At 42.4% G+C, this 24,705-nt stretch overlaps 1 protein-coding gene across 3 annotated transcripts in view; it reads right to left on the minus strand.

The window, feature by feature from the left end:
• Positions 1-24,705, minus strand: part of STX8 (syntaxin 8) — a 162,776-nt gene that overhangs the window by 129,961 nt on the left and 8,110 nt on the right. For all 3 annotated transcript variants that reach the window (XR_010919611.1, XM_067547766.1, XM_067547765.1), the window contains exons 2-4: positions 24,026-24,125; positions 19,862-19,956; positions 16,116-16,226 (exon numbers count right to left, since the gene is read on the minus strand). Coding sequence is in view for 2 of the 3 variants with exons in the window: in XM_067547766.1 (XP_067403867.1) it covers positions 16,116-16,226; positions 19,862-19,956; positions 24,026-24,125 (306 nt within the window). In the remaining variant the exon portion in view is untranslated. The remainder of the gene's footprint in view (positions 1-16,115; positions 16,227-19,861; positions 19,957-24,025; positions 24,126-24,705) is intronic.

Below are 24,705 nucleotides of genomic sequence, written 5' to 3' on the forward strand. Positions count from 1 at the left end.
TCAGACAGTTACTTCTCTACATTTTGTGGTTTGACATAAGTGGGCACAAGAAATCAGACAATAGCACTCTTAATTGGAACGATAATCTTTTTTAAATAATTGAATTATGACATAGGGCCATTAGTTTTAGCATTACCGGGGTTTTCCTGGTTACAATGGAAATCAATTTTGTAGGGTGCCCTATTGATTAAGTTATATAAATTCTAGCAGTAAAATATTTTTAAAAAAGTCTCTCCACTTAAATATTTACTCAACCAAGGATTTCTGAATCCCCTACTTTCAGCTGCATATCGGTTTACTGGTATGGTAAGAGTATATAGTACAGTCTGCAGTCCTTTTGCGCCCAAACTCCCAGTTTAAATTGATGGGAATTTGGGGTATGGAAAGATTGCAGGACTGGGTCCTAGACAGAGATCGTTCCTACACTCCCCACTAATGGTAGGTTAAGCTAAAATGAAGGAACAGTCTGGACATTTCAAAAATACTACTCTACCCAGCACTCCTGCCCCAAAAATCTCATGAAATGTTTCAAGTGTCTCTCTCTCAAATAACCTGAACACTTTACAACTCGGGGTAGGATTAAAAATAAAAAAATCTGCATCAGTTCATGTAGTTTTATGTTTTGAAATGAACGAAGTACAGTTCAAACTTGCATACTCTCACAGAGTTTGGGGCTTCTATAAAACAAACACATAATAAGTTAACTGTGGAAAACATCAGCGTAAGTAACCAAACTGAGTTGTATGTTTTCGGTGAAGGGGTTTTGCCAAAAAACATTGAGGAAGGGTCATTCATTTCAGCAAAGTTCAGGAGCGGGGTGTAGCTACTCAGTGAGGATTTGCAGTAAGCTAGAGACATCTGCTGGCTACGAATGGAACCACCACTGCTGTAAAATATTTTAACATTCCTTCTCAGTGTGAATTCACAGCTCCCTATAAATCAAGGCTACACACGCACACCCCTTTGCATTTCTCTGCTACACAGTAGATTTCATAGGACACCCTCTTCCCAAATGATACTGGAGAACACACTTAACACCTGCTCTCACTTTTAAAAGTTTCAGTATTTATCAAATTTTATCTTTTGTTGAAAGTAAAGAATTTGCCAGGATTAGATAATGAATTTTGCTCATTCAGGACTAAGTGCTTATTCTAGCTTATGATATCTCACAAATTCCCAGCATGGTCAATACAGACAGGTATTGCACAGCAGCCTGCTTTCAAACACATTTAGAACAATTGGTGGTTTGTATTTCAGCTTTAAGCTTCCATACAAACTTAGGTATATTTATTGACATGGCGGTGAAGCAAGTTTTGATTTCATAGGGATACGTAAAACCCAATAAATGTTTTTTTCTAGATTAACTCCACAATGCAGCGATGAACCCTAAGTACCCTGTATAGTTCACACAGAGTTCACGATTACTGCTACAAGCCAAACAAAATAAAAGCATCACACATTGGAGTGTCTAAAGACATTTAAAAACTACCCTATTTGGTAGTTCAAAGAGAGAATACACATAATACCAAAAAAATTGATAAATCTGATATTGGCAAAATAAAGTGAGAGGAATATGTAAATCTCTCTGCTCCAGCAGCTTGCTAGCAAGAATGTAAATATATCTGCCATTTTAAAAAGCCAACACAAGCAAATTTGGACCAATTTGTGGCACTGTCTCTCTTCTAATAATCCACCCTATTCTTCTAGTTTTGGCCATGACAACTGGTCTGCTTGTTAGAATAATCTTTTTGACATGTTTGGTAACTACCTTCTCACACAGGACTGCATAACTTCCTACTTCCTCTGATCTTACGATGTTTCACTTTGGTGGTGTGAAGATTAAAGCTTATCCAATTAGCCACCCACTGCCTCCGCCAAGTTAATCACTTAAATCTTTGAAATCGTCACAGAGCACTGGAGTGTGTAGATAGCTTTTGATTATAGGAGCAGATTTAACTAATTACAAGGCTTAGCAATGCGCTCAAATATAAAAGATGAGGAGGGTGAAAATCAGGGGGGCTATGTCATTGTTTAACAAGTAGGGGCTTATCTTTCCGAAGACCTTGTTTCACTGAGAATTCTTACAAAGCTGCCCAAGTAACTTAGATTAGTCAACCAGTGCTTACTTTAGACCAAGGCCACACATCAAGGCTTACCAGCTTTAGAAGAATGATCAGCAAGACAATGTTAAACAAAACCTAGGTCAGATGACAATCAGTTGCATGATGAATTGAACATTCCCTTGAAGATACAGTAGCTCTCGGAAGTGTTTAGAGCGCCTCATCTTGGAGTCAGATTCATATAAAAAATGAGCAGCACAGTGGGCCATTGAGTATGTTCTCTCATTTATACATGCCACATGCCAGATGTGATTAATTCATACTTCAGGCAGTTCCTAATTATTAGAACAGTATTTATGGATTTAACCATATAAAGACACCAGATTGCCCCAGAGGGCTCCTCCAAGCCTGGCTGATAGGCTACCACCACCACCACTTCCACTTTGTACTTCTGCACTCCACTGAGGACCTCATCAGACACCTCTCCAGAGGAGGAGAGCTGACCATCAAAACTGCTCCTGACAGAGGAAGCAAAACAGATAGTGCTGTCTCAATCATAGGGGCTGAGTGCTTTCCAGATCCCACCAGCACAGGGGCAAGCCTGCACCTCAAACTGAAAACCTCCCCATGACAGAATGCTGCGCTGTTTCCACCCTGCTAGACTGATCTAAAGATTTGGCCTAATCCTGAGCCCACTGACTTTCATGGGAGCAGACTAGAGCTTGAATATGGTAAACACCATTGGCGAAGTAACTGAGAAAAACCAGCTGTAACTGAAATAAATGTGGTCTTGAAAAACAAGCCAATTCCGTTCCATATCAAAAGAACAGCAACAGTTTTCAATTATGTCTCCAACCTTACCTTCATTCCCCCTTTCTGTTTGAGTGTGAGCAATGACAATGTGCAATTTCTCACACCCCAAGAGGCTTGGAATCTCAAATCACAAGGAATCTTTCATGTAACATACCAATGTGAAAGCCACTTTTGAGATCTGGTAGCCTGTGATACCTTCTTGATAGTGAGATCGATTAGGCTGTGAAACAGTCACTCAAAGGAAGTAGCATTGTTTGGCTCATAAAACTAAGCTATAAGGAATAACTGCAATAAACGAGAGATACTCTGGGGATTACCCAATTGGAAATTTCCATTTTTTTTCCTCCGTGCACCCCTGTTGTCACAGGGGTTCCAACAGCTTCCCCTCCCCATACATCTGAACAGGTTCTGATGCAGATGATTAGAAGGGTGGGGGAAAGCCACTCAGATAACATTCTATCACACAACACAGAAGTTTTGCTGGTCTTCATAGAAAAGTTTTACCAGTTATGTGCATACAGTTATCGCAATATGATTGCCCTTATGGGCAGAATAAGAGATTGCCTTATCTTAAACACCATCCAAAGTAACAAACTAAACCAAACCAAAGAAAAAGGCACCTTTATATTGGAATAAGAGTGTCCTCACAAGAATTAGGCTGTATAACTACGGTGGTTTAAATTCACACCTTAGCTTATACTGCTATAACTTTCCTGTGGACAGGCAGTGAAACATACACCATGATAATCATTCTCCAGGGAGTCAGAATTACATTTCATTTAACACAGTATATTAACTTCAAGAACAAATCAGAACCCCCTTTCCAGATCATCATTTGCCCTTCTATAGTGCCTTCCTCCTAGGGTCTCAAGTAAAATGGGTAAACATCCACCACGAGCTTGTACGTGACTTGAGCCACAGTCAGTGTTGAAACCAGGAGTCTGGACTTTGCATTCCCTTACTCGGAGGCAGTACTCTCAGTCTGTCTTCGGACAAAAAGAAAAAGGTTCTTTTGAGGGAACTGCCACCTGAGAAATCACATCTGAGGTGATGGCAATAGTGATGGCTTCTCTCTCTCTGTTTTTGCAATCCATTCTTTTTCCATTCACAAAATGAAACTGACACAGTCACCTGTGATGTGCACCTTGGCATCTCTGCACTGGAGACAAGAAACTCCTCCTTTGTTCTCATTTAGAGGACTACTTTTGAAAACAGACAGTGCACTAAGTTCCAGCACTAGCCTTTCAACATGGTAATATGGTTTTATATCAGTCTGGTCACAAGTGAAATGAGTTTGTTAGTCTCAGTGCCCATCACAATGGACATTTAATTCTTATCACAACCCCATCACATTTCGTTTGTTGAGTCATGGGCCAACAAATGAGCCCAAGGTAAAAACTGCAGCAGCAGTCTAGACACAGGAGTGGATCCGAGTAGGAAAGCTTGCTCAATGCTTGCCAATTCAAAGATATCCAAAAGCCATCTGCAGTTATGAAGCAAAGGACAGAGCAAAGGTTTAGAGCTGCCAGGAAAATCACCCTTTACAGCCAGTTTTTCTGAAGCTAATGTATATTAATAGTAGTAACAATCTTGAAAACCCAATGAGAAGTTTGAGGGCTAAAAAGGAAGTTTTTGACTTATTTTTCTCTGTGTGTTTTAAGCATCATTCTTTTGATTTGCTCTTTGTTACAAATATAAATTCATAACTGTGGTCTGACCACTTGTGACAATTAAAGAACTTAGGGTACATCTTGCAACAACGGTATAAACGCTGCGCCTTGGACAAAAGCAGCTTGGGTAAATACTCTGCCTTACTAAAATCCCCCTGCTTTTCAGCTGCACAGTATTCACTTCCTGTGTAAAAATGTTATGCAGAGTCTTGTCTCATGACGATCTCTGGGATGTCTGGTCGCTTAGTATTTGTGGTGTGTGTAGGAACTTGTATAGATCACTCTACAAGAAGTAGTCCTGGTGGAGACACATATCCATTGAAAACCAATGAAAGAAAGAGTTTAAATAGAGAAAATGAGCTCTCTGTAATAAAGAGGAGCGCACTCAAAGAGTCATGTAAACAGCAACACCTCTCTTCTGGAAAATTCTAGTTGCATCCTGATTAAGGCTGACAATGCCGGAAAGTAAACTAATGCTCTACTAAATAACGTGACACCTGGTCTACATTCTGGCCTAAACTGTCACTTAGAATAAATATTAAGAGTATTAAGGCCACTGTACCACACAATCTGAAACAGCATTACAGCAATTTTCAAAGGCTGTAAACTCACTGAGTGGTGACCAAATATAAACGGAGATTAATTTTGGTAAAACCTTCACAATTATATGCTGTGGGGACAACAAATATGTGATCACTGGTGCAAGACTGTTAATGAAGGGAATGAATGGCTGTTTAAAAAAAAAAAAAAAAAGACAGACTTCTGCAAATTTGAGTTGTCACATCAGGGATGGATTAGATTTTAAAAGCTAGTAGAGATCCAGAAAAGAGTGTCACAGCTAGATCAAACTTCATGTGTGGCTCTTTTTTATGAGGAGGATAACGCTAACTTTCAGACTTTAAGTGAAACCTGGTCTACTAAAGTCTGAAATGGGCACTTAAAAAGAAATCCAAAATAATGCTTCTAAAGGAATCTACTGCCAATAAAGTCAACAGTTTAACAGCAAGGAAAATCGATGTCCTCTGTACCTATAAAGGATTCAACATGAGCAGCAGCAATGCATGCTTCCTCCCCATTGACCTGCCAACGTGTCACTGACTTGACCAGGAAGCCAAGAGAAGTTCAATATCCAGGCAGAATCATCCCCTGGCTTCTCTTTTAGAATTGCCAACAAGACCAACTGCAGTATTCCCACCATTGCCACCATGTGTGTCACAGTTCAGGGCAACTGCACCTGTATTCTCCCTCCATGGTCCCTCGAGGGTACCCATGCAAGGTGCTGGCTCCTCAGCAGGCCCCTCTCTTGGGCAGAGATCTGAGTCTCTCTCCTCCTGACTGGTGTTTTTCCAACTTCACAGTTCCCAGCCTACACTGTGATATCCCCAGCAAGCCATCCTATGCCAGCCTCTGTGCCACACTCTCTCTCCAGAGGCTTAAACAATGTATTTGTCCACAGCTAAAAGTTATCACACACCTCTCTGTAAGCAAGCACATTTACTCTTAAGGTGAAAGCATTATTTAAAAACAATAAAGGAACCCATCCACCCACCCACCCACAAAAGCTTTCCGGGAGTCATCCCAACTCCAACCTTAGGTTCTCATAGGTGTCTGTCCTCCCAATTTTTCCCTAAAGTTTGGGGCCCTTCCTTGGACAGATGCTCCTGTCTGTTTGCTGGATCAGCAAACAGGCCCTGAGTCAGTTTAAATTCACCTATTTATCCAGAAGTCTTTTCTTTGTCTGTTGGTCTCCGGAGAATCCAATTTGAACTACTACATCTCAGCCTCACCGGGGATGCTACAATCTGAATGAATTCTCCTAATCACACCCTCACACACACTGTTCTTAGCTCCCAGAGAAACTGTTATCCTTCCCTATGGAATTACATACAAACCCTGGGCCACGATACCTAAACTGAATGCAGTGGGATCTCCCAAAGATATGACAGGAAATTGCCATTGCTGTCATACCCGGTATTTCTAATGGAGCTTAAAATTAACATGGAATTTTGTTTACTTCCTTGTTTCTGCATCAGCATCATTGATGTGGGTCAGCTGTAGGGATATGCTCTACAATTGCCTCACCCTCTGCTCTCTGTGCAGCAGCAGCACATGAAATACCGGCCTAAACGAGTGCAGTGTTTTCTTATTTTTCAAGGACATATTTCAGCAGCTCAGGTTAATGTATGTACTGACTGGAACAAGCAATGCACTGGAGTCTTCTTGGATAATCAGTCCACAGGGAAACCTTTGCATACTTGCGATTTTACATATTTCAGTTAACTCAGCTCAAAATGTAAAATTCAGCACTCTGGGATACCAGATGAATTTATGTAAGCCTCTTGAGAAGTCTGAGTCCATAACGCAATTAATGGATTAGACAAGTCCGCAAGTTTTACTATCTGCAATGGATGCAGCATTGGCAATATTTAATTTTAACTGTTTTAAAATACCATGTTGGAGAACAACAGAGACTGGGAATGGCTTAGCAAACATAGCAGGCTGCAACGTTGTAGGATGCAATGTGCCTCTGTTTTGGAAATTTTACTAGTTTACCACAACTCAGTTTCCACACAAGCTTTTCTTTATTAGTCCACAGTCACTTGGTGGTTGGCTACATCCAAAATACAAGCATATACACACAGTTTATATCCTAGCAACAATACAGTTATAAGCAATAGCCAAATACTTACAATATGACCTTGGGAGATACCCTCCCATCATGGTGTGGGAGGGGTAAGAAAAAACTGTCAAAGAAACCCATAAAAAGCCTGTTTATTACAATGTATAAAGACAAGTGATATCACTGCTGATTATTTGACCTTATCTAAAACCAGATGAGGCAGTTTAGGGCTGACCTAGTCAAGGTTAATGACTCAACCCCTTCAAAGTTTTCCTCTTATTTTCTTTTGCCATCTTTGTAACTACTAAACAATCATTTCTTTTTAAACAAGCTTATATAACCATAGCACAGAGGCTCCATGGCCCCATTCTTTGCCAACAATTCTCACCTCAGACCTGACAAACTCACTACACCAAACAGGAGATTTACCCACAGAGTAACAAGTTATGTACAGAAAGCTCATAACTTGCCAAGACTCAATCTTTGTGAGATGTATGTACAGATAATATTTAAGGAATAATGTATTTATATCAAAAGTAATGTTTATGAACTTGGAGTAAAAATTAGTCACCAGGCATACCGAGTCTTGTTGATGACCCATTCAAGCAAGAGGGAGTTTTCACTTCTCCCTACACAGCTGGCCAGGTAACTCAAGGTTCTATAATCAGTCAAACCTGAGCTCTTTTCACCACAGCATCATGTCAGGAACTAATGCAGTCCTGGAACGCATAAACAGATGAACCACAAATAGGAGTAGAGAGGTTATTTTATCTCTGTAGTTGGCATTGCTGCTGGAATACCGTGTCCAGTTCTGGTGTTCACAATTCAAAAGGAATGTTGATAAATTGGGGAGGGTTCAGAGAAAAGCCAGAGAATGATTAAGGGATTAGAAAATGTGTCTCATATTGATACACACAAGGAACTCAATCTATAAAAGAAGGTTAAAAGATGACTTGATTACTCTAAGTATATGCATGGGGAACAAATATTGGATAGTGAGCTCTTCAACCTAGTAGAGAAAGGTCTAACAATGCAATGGCTAGAGGTTGAAGCTAGACAAATTTAGAGAGGAAATAAGGTGTTAATTTTAAACGAAGAATTAACCATTGGAACAATTGACCCATGGTTATGGTGGATTCTCCATCACTGAATTTTTAAATCAGGAGTGGATTTAAAAAAAAAAAAAAAAAAAAAATATGCTCTAGGAATTATTTGAAGGAAGTACTATGGCCTGTGTTACACAGGAGGTCAGACTAGATGATCACAACGGTCCATTCTGGCCTTAAAAATCTATTAATTGTCTACCCTTGCCACACCCCAGAACAGTCAATGGAAAACCATCCAAGACAATGGCAAATGACTGAAACCACTTGGAGGTGAAAAAGACCATTATAGCAGGCAGGAGATCTCTTGGGCTACGAATAAAGACAAAAGACTGTTTCAGTAGAACAGTGTAAGGAAAAGCACTCTGGATCTCCTCACTGAGAAAACCTCATAATGATCAGGAGACTTTTAATAACTTTTGGATCCTGGTTCTTGTGAAACCAGCCAACTCCACAAGGGACTGAACTTTGGGGAGAAAGCTACTTTCTTAGACAGAAAAGGTAACTATTGATAAGTGTAGGCCCACGTTCACGTTTTATTTTGTTTTGCAACCAGTTGTTTCCATCACTTTCTCTTGTTCCTAGTTAAATCTTTGTTCTTTCTTAAATACACTTACTTTTATTTTAATAGAAGTGCTCACAAGTGCGGTAGTTGGAGATAAAACTGGTAAGCTGGAGCACACTGCTGGGAGTTAGGAGCTGGATATCCCAGGGGAATGATCCCAAGAGATTTGAGGGTTGGGGTGCTCCTATTGTTAACCTGCAAGGTGCAGTTAGGGCTGGCATAACCCAGAGGTGGGTGCTTGAGGGGCTGAAAGGCTGGTGGTGTCAAGAAGATGACACCAAACCATAACAAGATAGACACCCTCCTGCCGGAGGCGGCTGATAATAAAGTGACTTACAGTCCTGGGTGCCCCAAGAACCACCACAGTAACAAAGTAATCATTTACTGCACCTTGTAGCCAATTAACCATATTTTCTTTATTGCACCTCCTCACCACCAGGCTCCCATTGCTATCATGCTATCTAGAAGTAAAGGGGGCTCCCCAGACACACCCACTCATTCACCAGACTCCTGGTGATCCCTAGCCATATGCACGCACCTGGAGAAAGATAGATAGATACATCCTCCTTGCCCCAAGCTCCGGAACAGCTGCAGCTCTGATCAGGGCCCATTGGTTAAATTTTTGAATGCCTTATTTTTTAATTGCATCTGTAGCCCATTTAACGACTTTGATGCACGATTTGCCTGCATGATTTACCCTGGACATATAAGATTATAAATTTGCACACTAGGATCTGTAAATCTGTATTTATTCATATCACATAAAAGCAAATAAAAATAAATTAGTTCTTTCTGAGCTTATAGAAAAACAGGGTCACTTACCAGTAACTTGTTCTTTGAGATGTGTTGCTCGTGTCCATTCCATTATAGGTGTGTGCGCGCCCCGTGCACTGATTCCCGGAACTTTTTTCCCCTTAACAAGCCGTGCAGGGTCGGCTTAGGTGCCCCCTGGAGAACTGTGCTCATGCCGTGGTACATAGGGCGCGGCCGACCCCGTGGGCCTTCAGTCCCTTCTTTCTGCCGACTCCGACAGCGGGGACGGAGGGTGGGTGTGGAATGGATATGAGCAACACATCTCGAAGAACAGCAGTTACTGGTAAGTAACCCTGTTTTCTACTTTGAGTGATTGCTCATATCCATTCCAATATAGGTGATTAAATAGCCCTACTTCGGAGGTGGGTAGGAGTCAGCGGCGAGCTGCTCTCATCAGCACGGCCCTGCCGCAGCCCGCATCCTCTCTCGCCTGCTGCACGATGGCATAGTGGGACGTGAAGGTGTGCACCGACAACCAGGTAGCTGCTTTGCAGATGTCCTGCAGGGGCACTCTTTCTAGGAAGGCCACTGCCAAGGCCTGGGCTCTGGTTGAGTGCGCTGACACAGCTCCTGGAAGCGACACCTTCACCCGCTCATAACAGGTCCTGATACAAGCAGCGATCCAGGTGGAGATGCGCTGGGTGGAAACGGGTGAGCCCTTTATCCCGTCTGCCACGGCCACGAACAGCTGCGTCGACTTCTGGAACGGTCGGGTCCACTTGATGTAGGGGTCCAGGGCTCGTCTCATGTCCAGCGAGTGCCATCTCCGTTCCTCCTCCGAACTGTGTGGTTTAAGAAAAAAAAACATGGGGAGGAAGATATTCTGGTTATAATGAAACTGGGACATCACCTTGGCCAGGAAAGCTGGGTGCAGTCTCAGTCGCACCTTATCTTTATAAAAGACAGTAAAGGGGGGGGCTCCGAAGTCAAGGTCCTTATCTCGGAGACCCTTCTAGCCAATGTGATGGCCACCAGGAAGGATACCTTCCACGAGGGAAAGAGCAGCAGACATGTAGCCATGGGCTCGAAGGCGGGTCCTGTCAGCATGGCGAGGACCAGGTTCAGGTCCCAGGGAGGCACCGGGTCACGGACCTGCGGGTACAGCCTCTCCACCCCTTTAAGGAACCTGATGGACATGGGGTGTGAGAATAATGACCTCCCTTCCATCGGCTGGTAGAAGGCCGAGATGGCCGCCAGGTGCACCTTTAGGGAGGCCAGTGCTAGACCCTGGAGCTTTAAATGGAGCAGGTACTCCAAGATCACCTGTATGGGCGAGCAGCTCGGTGGGATTTCCCGGGACTCCGCCCAACAGGTAAATTGCTTCCACTTGGCTCGGTGTGACGTTGAGAAGTGTCGTGTAATTTCTGCTCATTTACTGGAAATATCATATCCTTGATTTTGCCAGGCCTGTTCAAAATTGTACGATCAGTAGCGGCAGCGTTTAGGCTCACCGGCCATAAAGCATCTGATTAATCAATTTGTAGTATGCAATTTTTCTCACTGCTGTTTCTGTCATCCTGTGAGGCTGATTTCTTCTTTATCGTTTCTCTCCTTTTTACCTAAAACCAGATTTCTCTCTGTCGTTACTCTCCTTTACATGTAAGCCACATTCTTCATCATCACTGTCCTTTACACCACCAGGAAAACTGGATAATTCTCCATCACTCTCCTCACATTTCCATTCTTTATCTTCAGGTAAATCTGCAAATTCCTTAGTAATACGACTTCCATCATTTACATTTCGCTCCTCAATTTCTTCTGCACTGGGACGATAGCTACTGCCTAAAGCCCGTCCTATGTTGTTCTGTTTCGGATATTTTCCCATCATATTTGCCCCTTGATGCAAACTAGATTGCAACTGAGCATTTTGTTTCCTATACTGAGCTCCTGAGAAGCTTCTTTGGGGGAATCTTATTTTTTACAGGGAAAAACAGGCAATATGCAAGAGCGCAAAATTCTATGTTCCACAGTCTTAAAAAGTCAACTCTGTGTATTAAGTATGGCAAAAGCAGTAACAGAATTTCTTTTACATTGTTGCATAGATAGAGGTTCAATAGATATCTCTGGCATCTCATTAAATGTTTTTTATTAGTCACTACTTACACTCTTCAAGTCTTAAAACACAAGTACACTTTCACAATCACACAATAAAACAATGTTCACAATATTGCAGCTGAGTTCTCACTTCACTTCAGTTTGTTCTCATACCTCACTGACTGACTGGTGATGCCCTGCCCTGTATATATCCACAAGGGCATGGATGATAACACTCTGGGATGTTTGAGGAAAATGTACTTCTCAGAAAGTCTGGAAGGTTGCACAAGATTCTACAAAGGTCCAGAACATTCTAGGAGGTTAGTGAAAAATGAATCCACATACAGAATACCTGAAACATTTTACTTCAAACATTCTATTTTCCCCTTTTTGTTGTCGCTAACAAGAAAAACAGCACCCGGAGCCTCAAGTGGTTGCCTGCCTCTAAATCCAGCTCGAGCTCTATTGTCGAGTTACTGCTGAATATCTTTTTCCAGGGCCTGGGGAAAAATTAGCCCCTTTGGAGCAGTGCATGAGAATATGATCTTCTCGTGATACTGCTGAGACAGGAGCAGAAACTGACTATCAGTGTAACTATAAACAAAAAAAATGCTCTCACACGCACAAAATAAACAAGCCCAAGAAGAAAAAAATTTCTAATCATCCAGTTGTAACGAGCACAAGTGTTGCTTTTAACAGCAGCAGGTGACAATACCTTCATTCAGAAGTGTAATTTTTAAGCTGGCATCTGTTTTTACATCCCTACCAAAAATGACACCTGCCTTCTTCAGAGCACACTCACATGCCCAACAAAGAAAAGCTATTACAGCTCTTCACCAAAAGGGGGCACACCTTCAGAGCAACTGCCCCTAAGCAAACAGGCTTTCAAAATGCAGACCTGTTGTCATACCATGAAACCAGCATGCAAACCTCGGGAGTCAACACAAGGAGTAAGAAGCTTTCGTGTCAAGGTCAACGTGTGTACAAAACCAAACTGGCAAGTCTACCTCTACAGACAGAAAAACAACGAGAGTTCTGTGGCACTTTAAAGACTAACACATTTAATATTTGCAGGCATAAGCTTTCGAGAGACTTCAGCTCTCTTCTTCAGATGCAGTAATACAGAAAATAGGTAACACAGAGGCATCGTATAGCTATCCAGGTGCATTGAGAACAATGGGGAGGTGGAGTTCGGTACTTAAGACCTAATGACGTAATTTACTTTGCTCACCCATTCTCACCTCCTACTCAGTGGTCGTCATTAGGTCTTAAGTATCGGACTCCACCTCCCCCATTGTTCTCAATGCACCTGGATAGCTATAAGATGCCTCTGTGTTACCTATTTTCTGTATTACTGCATCTGAAGAAGAGAGCTGAAGTCTCTCGAAAGCTTATGCCTGCAAATATTAAATGTGTTAGTCTTTAAAGTGCCACAGAACTCTCGTTGTTTTTGCTGTATACAGACTAACATGGCTACCCCCTGGAACTATTCTACAGACACAATGTGCAGAGAAATACACAATCCATTGCAAGAGGTCAGCAACTTGTAGTCAGAGGTTTGAGGCTCCTTGCAGCGCTGATTACAAAAGTGTATTTATATTCTTATGTGGAAGGTTTATTTTCAGTTAACATTTGTTTAGCATTTTATGTATTTACTATATAGATATAAGTGCCCAAACAGCTGTGATGGGCATTTCTTTTTTAAAACAAATATAAGGAAATATAAAAAAGACCTTTAACTGCAAAGGATTCAAAAGAATTATACCAACTTAAACCAATATCTGGATTATGCACTAGGATCACGTCATTGATCAAAGAAATGCAGCAACCCCAGCAACTGTTTAAGCAGCACGCAGCTCTACTTCTCTTCTAAACTACTGTGAAGAACAGAAGATCCAGGGAAATGTAGGTACAGTGAATGCAATCACCATACTGGAATTTGGCCACAACACGGTACTTATCCCCATGCAACTTAGTGACCTACAAGGGGTCAGTACATGGATTTTACATCTCATCTGATTATCTGACCACCTCCCCCCCGCCCCATAGTACAACATTTCCTAGTTCTATGCTTAAATACTTGTTCAGTGCTGATGAAGACCAAAGCGTATCACCCAGTGAATCATAAGGCTGCCTAGATAGCCCTTGGAGGCATTCCATCTAAATTCTGAAAGATTCCAGCCCAGCCTGAGAAAGCCAAGGAACAGGATCCTAGAAAAAGGCAACCTTCGTGTAGGTGAGATCTAACCCCCCATTCTTTTAGAAAGGAAACAGGGAATGACATTCCCTCCATTTTTTTTTTTTAAATAAAAAAAAAAAAAAACGGATTGCGTATCAGCATGATAGAGAAACTCTTCAAATTAAAGCATCTTGTATGATTGTCTTACAGGGTTATAGGTTGCTTTGAGCTACCGAATCTTCAGAGGCACATTTAGCATTACTCAGTTAATCAACCAAGTACCAAAGAGCAGCATTCTGTGAGACAAAAAGGCTGGTATTGATAAACTGTTATCAATGGCCTTTTCAATGCCATCCGTTTCTAAAACACTAGAATCAGCTGACCCACCAGTATTTTACTGTGCATTGAGTTTGGATATGATGTGCATAAACATTTACATAAAAAGTCTTAATGACAGCTGTCTGTACATTTAGATTTTGCTCATGAGCTGTTCCATAACAGATGGACAGAACATGGAACTTGTGCAACTCTCGGCTGCTCATCCTGACTGTCACACTCCAAGAAAGGGACTAAGTTTCTTTCCAATCAGCTAAAGCCCACCAGGGATGTGTCATTTTCAACAACAGGGAGAACAATGAGATTCCGGATGTAGCTTTTTCTGTTGACAGGAGGAGGCTGTAGAGCAGGGAGTGGCAACCTGTGGCACGCACGATGATTTTGAGCAGCACACTGTGCTGCTTCCAGCCCCAAACAGGGCCGTGTGGCAGCCATTCCCCTCTTCCAGCCCCACCCCTCTGACACGTGGGCCCAGCAGTGCCCTGTCCCGACTGGAGCCAACACAAAGCAGCTGAGGAAGGCTGCTTGGCCCCTGTGCGCCCGGGGTCCCCGTAACTCCCTAGATGCGCCCAGAGCAGGGCCGAGAGGACGGGAGGGGCTGGGTCAGCATGCCACTGGCCCTGACCAGAAGTCATGCGGCGGCCACTCCCTCTCACCTGCTTTGCGTGCTCTATGGCCAAGGCACTACCGGGCCCACGTGGGAGGGGGCGGGGTCAGAAGGGGGAGTGGCCGCCGCATGGCCCTGCTGGGGGCTGTGAGTGGCATGGCTCCAGACAGCAGGGCACCACTGGGCCCACTTGGGAGAGGGGCAGCTGCCAGGGATATGGGGGGGGGCAGCTCCTCAGAGGAGGGCCCAGCCACCCCCCTCGGCCCCTAGGTATGCTACTGCCGCAGCAGGGGGGAGAGGGAGAGCAGGAAATGGGCCTGCAGAAGCCCCTCCCCCACCCCGCCAAACACCCTGGCCAGGGCACTGGGTCCACAGCACGTGGGGGCGGTGCAAGGGGAAGACTTGGCGCCTCCTTCCAAAAGGTTGCCGAGCCCTGCTGGAGAGGAAAGAACGGCAGAGAGGGTAATTTTCAGTCTAGCTATTAAGTGGCTGTTATTCTTCCTGGCTGCAAGAAATGGAGATAATAAGGTCTGAAGAAAATCATTCCGGGAGGAGCCTATTTCTTCAGTACAAAGGCACAACGCTAAAGGAGAGCTCCTCTTGAAGGTAACAGGTCAGCTATGAGATCTGGTTAGAATGACAAAGGAGAATGACAAAAGAGCTTTGTATAAGCTCAAAGCTTGTCCCTCTCACCAACATATGCTGGTGCAATAAAATATTACCTCCCCTACCTTGCCTCTCAAATAAGGGCCTACAGGTTAAAGCTATTCACTCCATTCACAGGGCTTCTCCAGTCGAGACTGTCACAGTAAGAAGTACTGCACAGATTTATAATCACACCTAAACCATCCCAGGAACCATTTACCACTGGTACATCACGGGTGGCATCTGCTTCCTTACAGCACCAGCTTCTGCTTCTAGCAAAAATATGGGTAACAGTTTAAGGGTTAAACCTAATGTGTCTTAACAACATTCATTCAGCCAAGTACAGTACCTGCTGTTCATTTAAGAGACCTGCACAGACTCTACTAATTAGAGATGGAAAAGATCTAACAGATAGAACCCATCTCTGCCTTAAAAACAATTAACCCTTCATTCCCTCTGTCCTCCCCACACACAAAGGCGGTAATTATTACACTGATACTAGACAATAAATGTACAATATGCAGTGTAGTTGTAGCAGTGGAGATAAAGGCACAAGTTTTCTACATGTGTAAATAAAAATGAAATCAAGTGAAGCATTTTGAGTGCTGTCTTCAGAGACCATTCAAAACACGTATCATCACACTGCTCCTTTAAAACAGTGATAGCATACCTTATCACATCCGGTTCTGTGCCATCATTCTTATAGGATGCTTGAAGCTGTCTCTGTCGTGTGAGAAGGTCATCCACTAAGTTTTGCCTTCTGTCCCCCTCTAACTGTGTTCTAGAGGCATTTGGTTAAGGCCAGTCACAGAAATAAAAGCATATTTAAAACTTGTATTTCCAGTGTTAAAAGCGTCATTCTCAAAAGTCACCTACTACTGCAAAATCAAAGCCAGTCAGGAAATGAGAACTTTCAGAGCAATAGGTTAAAGTAGACAATCCTAGAAGCACACTTTTCTTCACTTGATAAAGATTTATAACTTATTATTCATTCATAAGAGAGTCAGGTTGCATGGCTGTTAAGACAAGTAGCGTAATTTATGATAACACTTTCTTCATACCTGGAACTATAATACCATGAGTCATACCATACTATAACACCATGGGGACACCTCCACCCTTCATTAAAAGGCTTCTAGCATAAACCTATTTCTGTAATTTGCAATACCTTAAAAAAAGAAATCATCATTTGTCTTGACAATGTGATCCAGAGAACACAAACTGAGGAGGAGATTTGGGAAGAATTTTTTTTGCATTCAATTCATGTAAAAATTAAGAGCAGTGAACTCCAAAAAAACCCAAATCATTCTCAGACATTAAGCATATTAGTTTTCTTTAAAAATCACTAAGCAAATGACTTGTTCCAGTGGTTCTCAACCTTTCCAGACTACTGTACCCCTTTCAGGAGTCTGATTTGTTTTGTGTACCCCAGGTTTCACCTCACTTACAAACTAATTGTTTACAAAATCAGACATAAAAACTACAAAAGCGTCACAGTACACTACTGAAAAATTGCTCATTTTTGGCATATAATTATAAAATAGATCAAATGGAATATAAATATTGTACTTACATTTCAGCACACAGTTTATAGAGCAGTATGAAGTCATTGTATGAAATTTTAGTTTATACTGACTTTGTTAGTGCTTTTTATGTAGCCTGTTGTAAAACCTGGCAAATATCGAGATGAATTGATGTAACCCTTGGAAGACCTGTGCGTACCCCCAGGGGTACATGTACCCCTGGCTGAGAACCACTGATTTGTTCTATGTAGACTGTAGACTGCTTGACAGGACAAGAACTGAGTCTTCCTACCTGCCTGCCCAGTATGTAGCACATTGTAAGTGCTACTACAAAACAACCGCTGCCACCACCAAACTAGATAGCTCAGCTGGATTCAGCATGGCTCTTAGCATGTTAACTATTTTGCTGGGTGATGATATGGACCCGGTGAGAAGTCCTCACCCCACTTAGTAGATGGTTGGCAAGTCACTAGAAGGGGTTATTTAAAGGCTTAGTTTCCAGTTAGAGTTATATAACCAGCAACTGAAATAGAGTTTGTTGCTTTTGAAGACAGCAACTCAATTCACCCATAGCCTTTGAAGGACTAGTTTTCTTGGAGCACTGCCATTCTTTGATTTTTTTCCCCCCCTAATAAACTCAGACATGTCCATTTTAAAAAAGATTAGCGCTCTTGCTCAAATTACAACTCAATTTTGAGGCGGTGCATAGCCATGACGACTGGTATTTGCTTTCCTACAGAGAGCACTGCCATTTATCTGCTCCAAGGTAAGATTTTCAGATGAAAGGAGAACTGTGCCCTGCATTCAGTGAACCATTCCCAGAGTTCACAGTCACAACAAAAGCTGCAGGCTTGTTGTGTCTGAACAAATATTTCAATCCTCGATCCCTGATTCAAATGTGTTCACGAGGCTTCAACACATCAAAGGCCAATGGCTCACTCTCAGTGCTACCATAATCCAGCTTGCAAGTAAGAGGCCTTCAAATGGCCACTGGATATACTTCCACAGGAGACATGATAGAGACTCAGAGGACATTACAGAGGTATAAAAAAACCATGGAAAATGTACAGAAGGACAATCTGGCACTAACAATTACCTCTTCACAACTGAAGAGCCAGGAGAAGCCAATGATTTCAAAAGCTAACAAGTGTGTTTCACATTTATAACACCAGCACAATTGATCTGTGACCCTCACTGACATCGCAGTAAAGAGCTTAGTAGGGTTCTAAAACGTCCTGGACTTTTATGTGATGCTAAGAGAATGCTCAGGAAAGTTTAAAGGCACTTGTCAATTTCAAATCTTTCTTCTTCTGTGTCAATACTTGCACCTCATCCTGCGACAGATGAGCACATTCATTGTCATTTCTTGCGTTATACTTCGATTGCATAGCTCTCGAGGCAGAGACTGGCTGCACTCTGTATTTGTGCAGTGCCTAGCACAATGGTATCCCAGTCCTAGAGCAGAACTCCAAGGCACAACTGCAATACAAATACTGATTTTAAACAAATGAAACCTTCCCTTGTAGTAGCACAGTGTCACCTGCTGTGATGCACTCGTTCCTAGCAAGATTCTAACATCTGCCCTTACAGCAAAGAGAGAGTTTCTAAGAGCTAGAGATAAAAATCCTCATTAAACAAAGGGGCATAAATATTCAAAGTGACTAGCGATTCTGGGTGCCCAATCTGAAGCACCTTGAATGGATCTGATTTTCAGATTCGCCGTGTTCAGCACTTTCTGAAAATCATGTCATTGATGGTGTCTCAAATGGTACATACAAAATCAGTACTGATTTCTGAAAGTTTAGGCCAGAATATTTAATTGATTGTAGAACTAAACAAGTGATCCACTCCATAAAGAGTGAGAGCCAATTCACATTGTGATGAATTTGGTTATATGTCTCTATTCTGAGTCACCTGTACTGGCATAGGAGACTTTCAGACCCACATGAAGGCTGTCTGGCTGTTATCTACTTGCTCCTCTTACACACAGCTTTTCCAGCTGTGTGCAGAAGAGACTAGGTCAGGACATGAAATCCAGAGCACAGGGGAAGAAGCTACACATCCCTAGCAAATCGTCTCTGACTATCCGACTCGTCCATCTAGAAGGGCAGAGTAGAGCCTTGTGCGGATACAAATACATGGATCGGCATCTGATCCACAACTGTGAGAATAAACTTCTATCCAACCCATAATCCCCCTCTCTTTTAGATGTATCTGCATCCACATCGCCAATCAGCCAGACACTTAACAGCTGATCAGCTGTTCCAGCAGCCACCCAAGGTGCTCCAGCCCTGTCCCAAAAAGTCAATCCATGACCTCTATGGCTATCCACAGCTGATCTGCAAAAAATGGTCCGCGGATATAAAGTGGATATCTGGGGATTTGCCGAGTCCTAGGACAAAGAAACATTTACTTCACATCTACAGCGCTGTACTTGATAAGGGTTGCTGTTAAGCACCCCTTATTAAGATACTTATGCGCATCTGCACAGCGGCCTTATTTCCCACCATATCATGGCGTGGGAGAAGCTCCAAATTTGGACACTGGCTTCACGCATGACTGTGGGACAGCGCCACAAGCACAGCAACCTGCAACTTATTTAAACTAAATTGAGAGGAGCTTAAGAAAATACACAGCCAAATAATGTCTCAAACAAAGACCGTCAGAACTGCCTGTGTTACAGCCTCTCACACACACTGAACTGTACCAGCACAGTCACTACAACATTAAAAAAATGTGTGGGGTTCCTGAAAGAGAGATCAAGATGGCAGACAACATTTCAGTAATTGGGACAGGGAAGGGGTCTACTGCAGCTTCCTTCCCAAAAGAGCCTGTTTCTCCACCCACTCTTACAATACTGGAAAGAGCAGGGAGGTACTGTTTACATGGATACATCTGGCGTGTTGATATAGCTCGAAGCAGTAAGTCCTTCAGTTGGTCGATCTTTTCCTTGAGATTCTGCAATGATGATCTGATTGTCACATTAAGCTGAAGGAAAAAAGAAAAAAAAAAAAGAGTTTTTTGTTTTTGTTATGCTATCACCTTACATTGTAGCCATACAAACAGCAATATTCAAATGTTGCAACGCAAAACAATGCAAAGCCAACTGTACACCACCGGGCAGGATTCCATCGGACATCAAGAGAAGCCTGCTCCAAGAACACAGCAGCTCCCCTGTATGCAATCCCCCTGCTCTGACTGGCTAGGAATGCCATGTCAGATAATTAAGGATACCACCCATCTAGAGGGATTTTCCCCTGCTAAAAAGCCACACAAGGCAGTAACACCCAGTTGCAGGGAATTTTTTTTTGTTTTTGTTTTAAGAAAGCAGCAGCACTTTAAGTACTTGTTAAAAGCTACATGGACTTTGCAACCAGATCACACACCACCATATTAATGGAGATCCGTCCCTTTAACACTACAAGGGGATTTGTAAAAGTACTCTGTGTTGCCCTAACTTTGCTCCCATTGAAAGCAATGGGAGTTTGACCATTGACTTCAGTGTAACTAGAGTTAACCAATGCTGAACATATGCCCTACAGCCTTTTTTAACCTTAGCTTTTATACTCATTTTTTATTCAGTTATAAACACAGGATTCCCCCCTCCCCCGGTCACACTAGTGGCAAAACACCATAAAAAACAGGATCTTGTCGACATCTTCCCTACCAAGCAAATACCATCTTCTCTGGTCAAATTTCCACTAGTGATAGTGAATATGATTTTGTTTCTCAATGGGAGTTCTTGTTAACACAACAAATATTTCATTGCTGGAAGTTTGTTTATAGTAGAACCAAACACTGCCAATATGTCTTTAACTGTTCTGAGAGCAAATTCTTTACACTCCATTAAAACACAAAACATGGAAAAATTTCTTAACAGAATCATGTTAACCAACTGTGTAGTGTTTTCATGATACACAGGCTACAAAGCTTACAATACAAGAGAGCAGCCTCTTTTGTTAAGCAGGACGTCACAGTGAATGGGATGATGCAAGTCAGAGCACTTTGGCCGGTATAAATCCAGATGAACTAACGAATAGCAGCTTTTGCTTTGTCTGCCATCTGTAGAGTGAATGTGGATGTACAATTTCAGCACTTCTGCAATTTGGGGAAGGCTGTTATCACAAAACCCTTTGAGCCATGCAGAGCTACGTTCAGAACAGCTACAAGGGCAGGCAGCATTGCAAACTCCATACACGTACTGCCCTCTCCATCCTGCCTTGGTCTCTGGCAAATATACCTCAGCCAAGACCTAAAGAAACAACCACTAGGGGGAAGAGCCCAAAATCAATCTCCCTACTTCATTCAGGCCAGGATTCAGGAAGGTGCTTAAGCATGTGAATAATCTTAAGCATTAGAGTAGTCTTATTGACTTCAATGGGATTAAGCACATGCTTAGAGGTAGGTACATGCTTATGTACCTTCCCAAATTAGGAAACTGAGAACCTCTTTGTTGAGATTGACTCCAAAGGGGATAGTTAATGTGAACCGTGACTCCAAATACTTGAATAAACTGGGTCTGAGTCATCAATTCAATCCTAAATGTACATGTAACTCTTCTGCTGTGATGGTACGTTATATCTTAACTGCAAACTCTTAAACGTGGCAAAACAATCCTGCCCACACTGGATTTAAAAACATGCTACTTCTCAACACAATTGTAACTATCAGGGTTCTGGATGGGAATTCTGTCTGAAAAATCTCATTTAAAACAACATTAAGGGAGAAATCTCTAGCACAATTCAACTAGCACTGTCCCTAGAAAAGAGTAACCATGCACACAGCTATGGAATAATAAATGCACAATGCCATGACAAAGCTAATGAACTTCTGAGCCCAATGTGACCCAGAATAATGACTATAATAAAGAAGAGAAAGACAACAGAAAACACTGAAATGGGATTCATTTCACTAGAATTATTATTACTAACAATTCAATGAGAACACCAGGCTTAGGGGATAAATTAGTATCTAAAATGAGGGCTGTCCCACATCAGTGACAGCTGAGACAGTGTTTGGACATGTGTTATGGGGCATATTTATTGTAACAACTCATTTAGGAAAAAGCGGTGTAAAAACTCCAGAAGGATTGTTCTGACATTATCCTATGAATTGCTTGACCTCAGGAGCCTGTCACACACAATTCAGAGCCACTTGCAGGTAAAACTCTGTGTTAAGACTACTGGGAGTTTATGGAAATGAAGATGAAGAAGAGTGAAGTTGTTAAGACTGGGAAGTGGAAAGTGGAGGAAGCCAAACACTGCAGGTACAAGCCTGCACTGGCCTCTGGGGAATGCGCCAGGAGTGACTGAAGAGGTTTTCAGCAGCTCACTGTCTAAGATTTTTTGTTATTCTTATTTCTTGAGGGATTTTTGTTTGGGGGTTGTTCCCTCCTCCCTTCCCCATTCAGCCAGGAAGCCAAGTGACTGTGCTTTCAAATTATAACAGATCATTGTAAAATGCAGCTATTTTGGTAAAAGTCTCTTATTTCAATAAAGCCCTAAAATTCCATTTCCAGGAGACTCCAAGGGAGTCTATTGTATTACTCCAAACCCAGATTATAAAGAGCTGCCTACACCTTTGGAATCACACTGGCATACAAACAACACACAAGATTCCCAATTAGACTACTGCTCTACCATGTACTTTTTTGCTTTAACGGCTGATGCGCCATACCCCACTTTTAGCTCCCCATTGAGTCTGAAGCCCACACACTCAGTAACTGGGCAAAAGAACATAAACCATTTTAAATTAATTTGATTATTTTTCACTTTAGAGAATGGGTTTAGATTCATTGTAGTGATTTAATCAAAGTGACACTGCAGGCTATATGCTCTGACAGATAACAGTAATTCGAATATCATACATATTCAGGGTGTGCAAACATCAACTCTTGCATCATCCACATTGCACCTTATTGCTTAAAACATACACTATACACTGTGGACTGGATGACTCAGGCTATCACTGATGGGATGCAAAGCACCTGAATGACATTTGCGTCTGTCAGCACAGCTAGGTTTGTTGCCCCCACTGCTCCCCTTGGAAGGCTGTTCCAGAACTTCACTCCCCTGATGGTTAGAAACCTTCATCTAATTCAAGTCTAAACTTCCTGATGGCCAGTTTATATCCATTAGTTCTTGTGTCCACATTGGTGCTGAACTTAAATAACTCCTCTCCCTCCCTGGTATTTATCCCTCTGATGTATTTAGAGAGCAATCATATCTCCCCTAAGCTTTCTTTTGGGCTCTTTGAGCCTCTTCTCATAAGGCAGGTTTTCCATTCCTTGGATCATCCTAGTAGCCCTAGTGCTTCTTACCTCCCGATCAACCTCTCTACATCTGAAGCTTTGAACAAAGGACTGACAGACCCATCCAGGTACTGGATGTGCTCCAGAGGAAATTTACAAGTCAGCAAGCACACCAACACTGCTAAGAATCTGATAAATGTACTGTAAAGCCACATGTATGTAGCTGATTGCTTTGATAATTTACCATCTCTCTTCTTGTTTCTTTCTTTTCTTTTATAATAAGCTTTTAATTTTAGATACTAAAGGATTAGCTGGCAGCGTGGTATTCTGGGTAAAATCCAAACCTATATCAATCTGATAACGTGGCTGAACCTTTAAAAAATGTTCTTCTGATCCCTGAAAGAATAGAGCTTTAAATAACTGATCTCTTTACTGGACCTAGCTGCTGAGTGGGAGCCAGAGACTGAAATGCAATAAAGGGGGTTGTGTGGTTTCTTTCTGGGCTTCTTGATAACCAGTGTGGGGAATCCGGATCACCATTTGTGACTGGTTGGTGAATCTAACATCAGTGTTAGCTGCTAGTTTCGGAAGAATCTGCTCTCCTTTTTGCAGCCTACCCTGACCTTAGCATTTTCAGGTGGGCTGCCCTAGACACATCTGGTCACACTATCATAGACACTTACATTTTGAGTTTCCTGAATGTGTGTTTCTCAACCTTACTGTCCTATTAAGGTTTGTTATAATTAAATACAAAACCTAAGTTTAGAGATATTTACGAATATTAGATCTTTCATGAAGATATGGTACCTTTGTTGCATTTTCACCATTTCTTTGACATCGGTTACGTTCCTGGATTTTTTCAGCAATCTCTTGTGCAATGTGACATGTGGAATCATACATCGACAGCCTACAAATAGAAAGAATTCGGATAGTTAAGAAAAAACCCCCAGTAATCTGTGTGCCAAAGATTCTGGTTTTTGTCTCTGCTCTGCTAATCAAGGTTTGGGTAGTGTGGTAAAGTCAGGCCAGATGGCTCCAAAAGGGTATGCCAGGGCAGGGATGTGAGCCCTAGACTGCTAAAAGCCCTTTTCCCTGCAGGCAGAGGTGAGGTTACTGCAGGTCAATTAGAGACATCTGGACCCAATGAAGGGCTACACCAGGCCTACTTAAACCCTGCCTCCTCTAGAGGGATGGGGGGAACAAAAGGAGGAGAGAAAGGAGCTACCAGAAGGTTTTGGCAGCTGGAGGAGAGACTCCCCCGGACTAGGAGATGTTGCTTCTCTGCAGCCAGAGAAGCAGAGAAGGAAAGACCCTGGCTCCAGCCTGAGGGAAGGACTGGTGTTTCTCCGATCCTCCAGGGCTTTACCACCACCTCTACAGCTCTGAGAAGGAGCCACAGCAAGGTACCGCCCTGGGTCATATACATGGACTGCCTGCCCCTCCCCTGTGGGGTTGAAGGACACTCCACAGGCCTGAAATAAGGCCTG

The sequence above is a fragment of the Emydura macquarii genome, unplaced genomic scaffold (assembly GCF_026122565.2).
Source record: "Emydura macquarii macquarii isolate MOO-44397 ecotype Brisbane River unplaced genomic scaffold, CSIRO-AGI_Emac_v2 contig_1230, whole genome shotgun sequence".
Lineage (NCBI taxonomy): Eukaryota > Metazoa > Chordata > Testudines > Chelidae > Emydura > Emydura macquarii.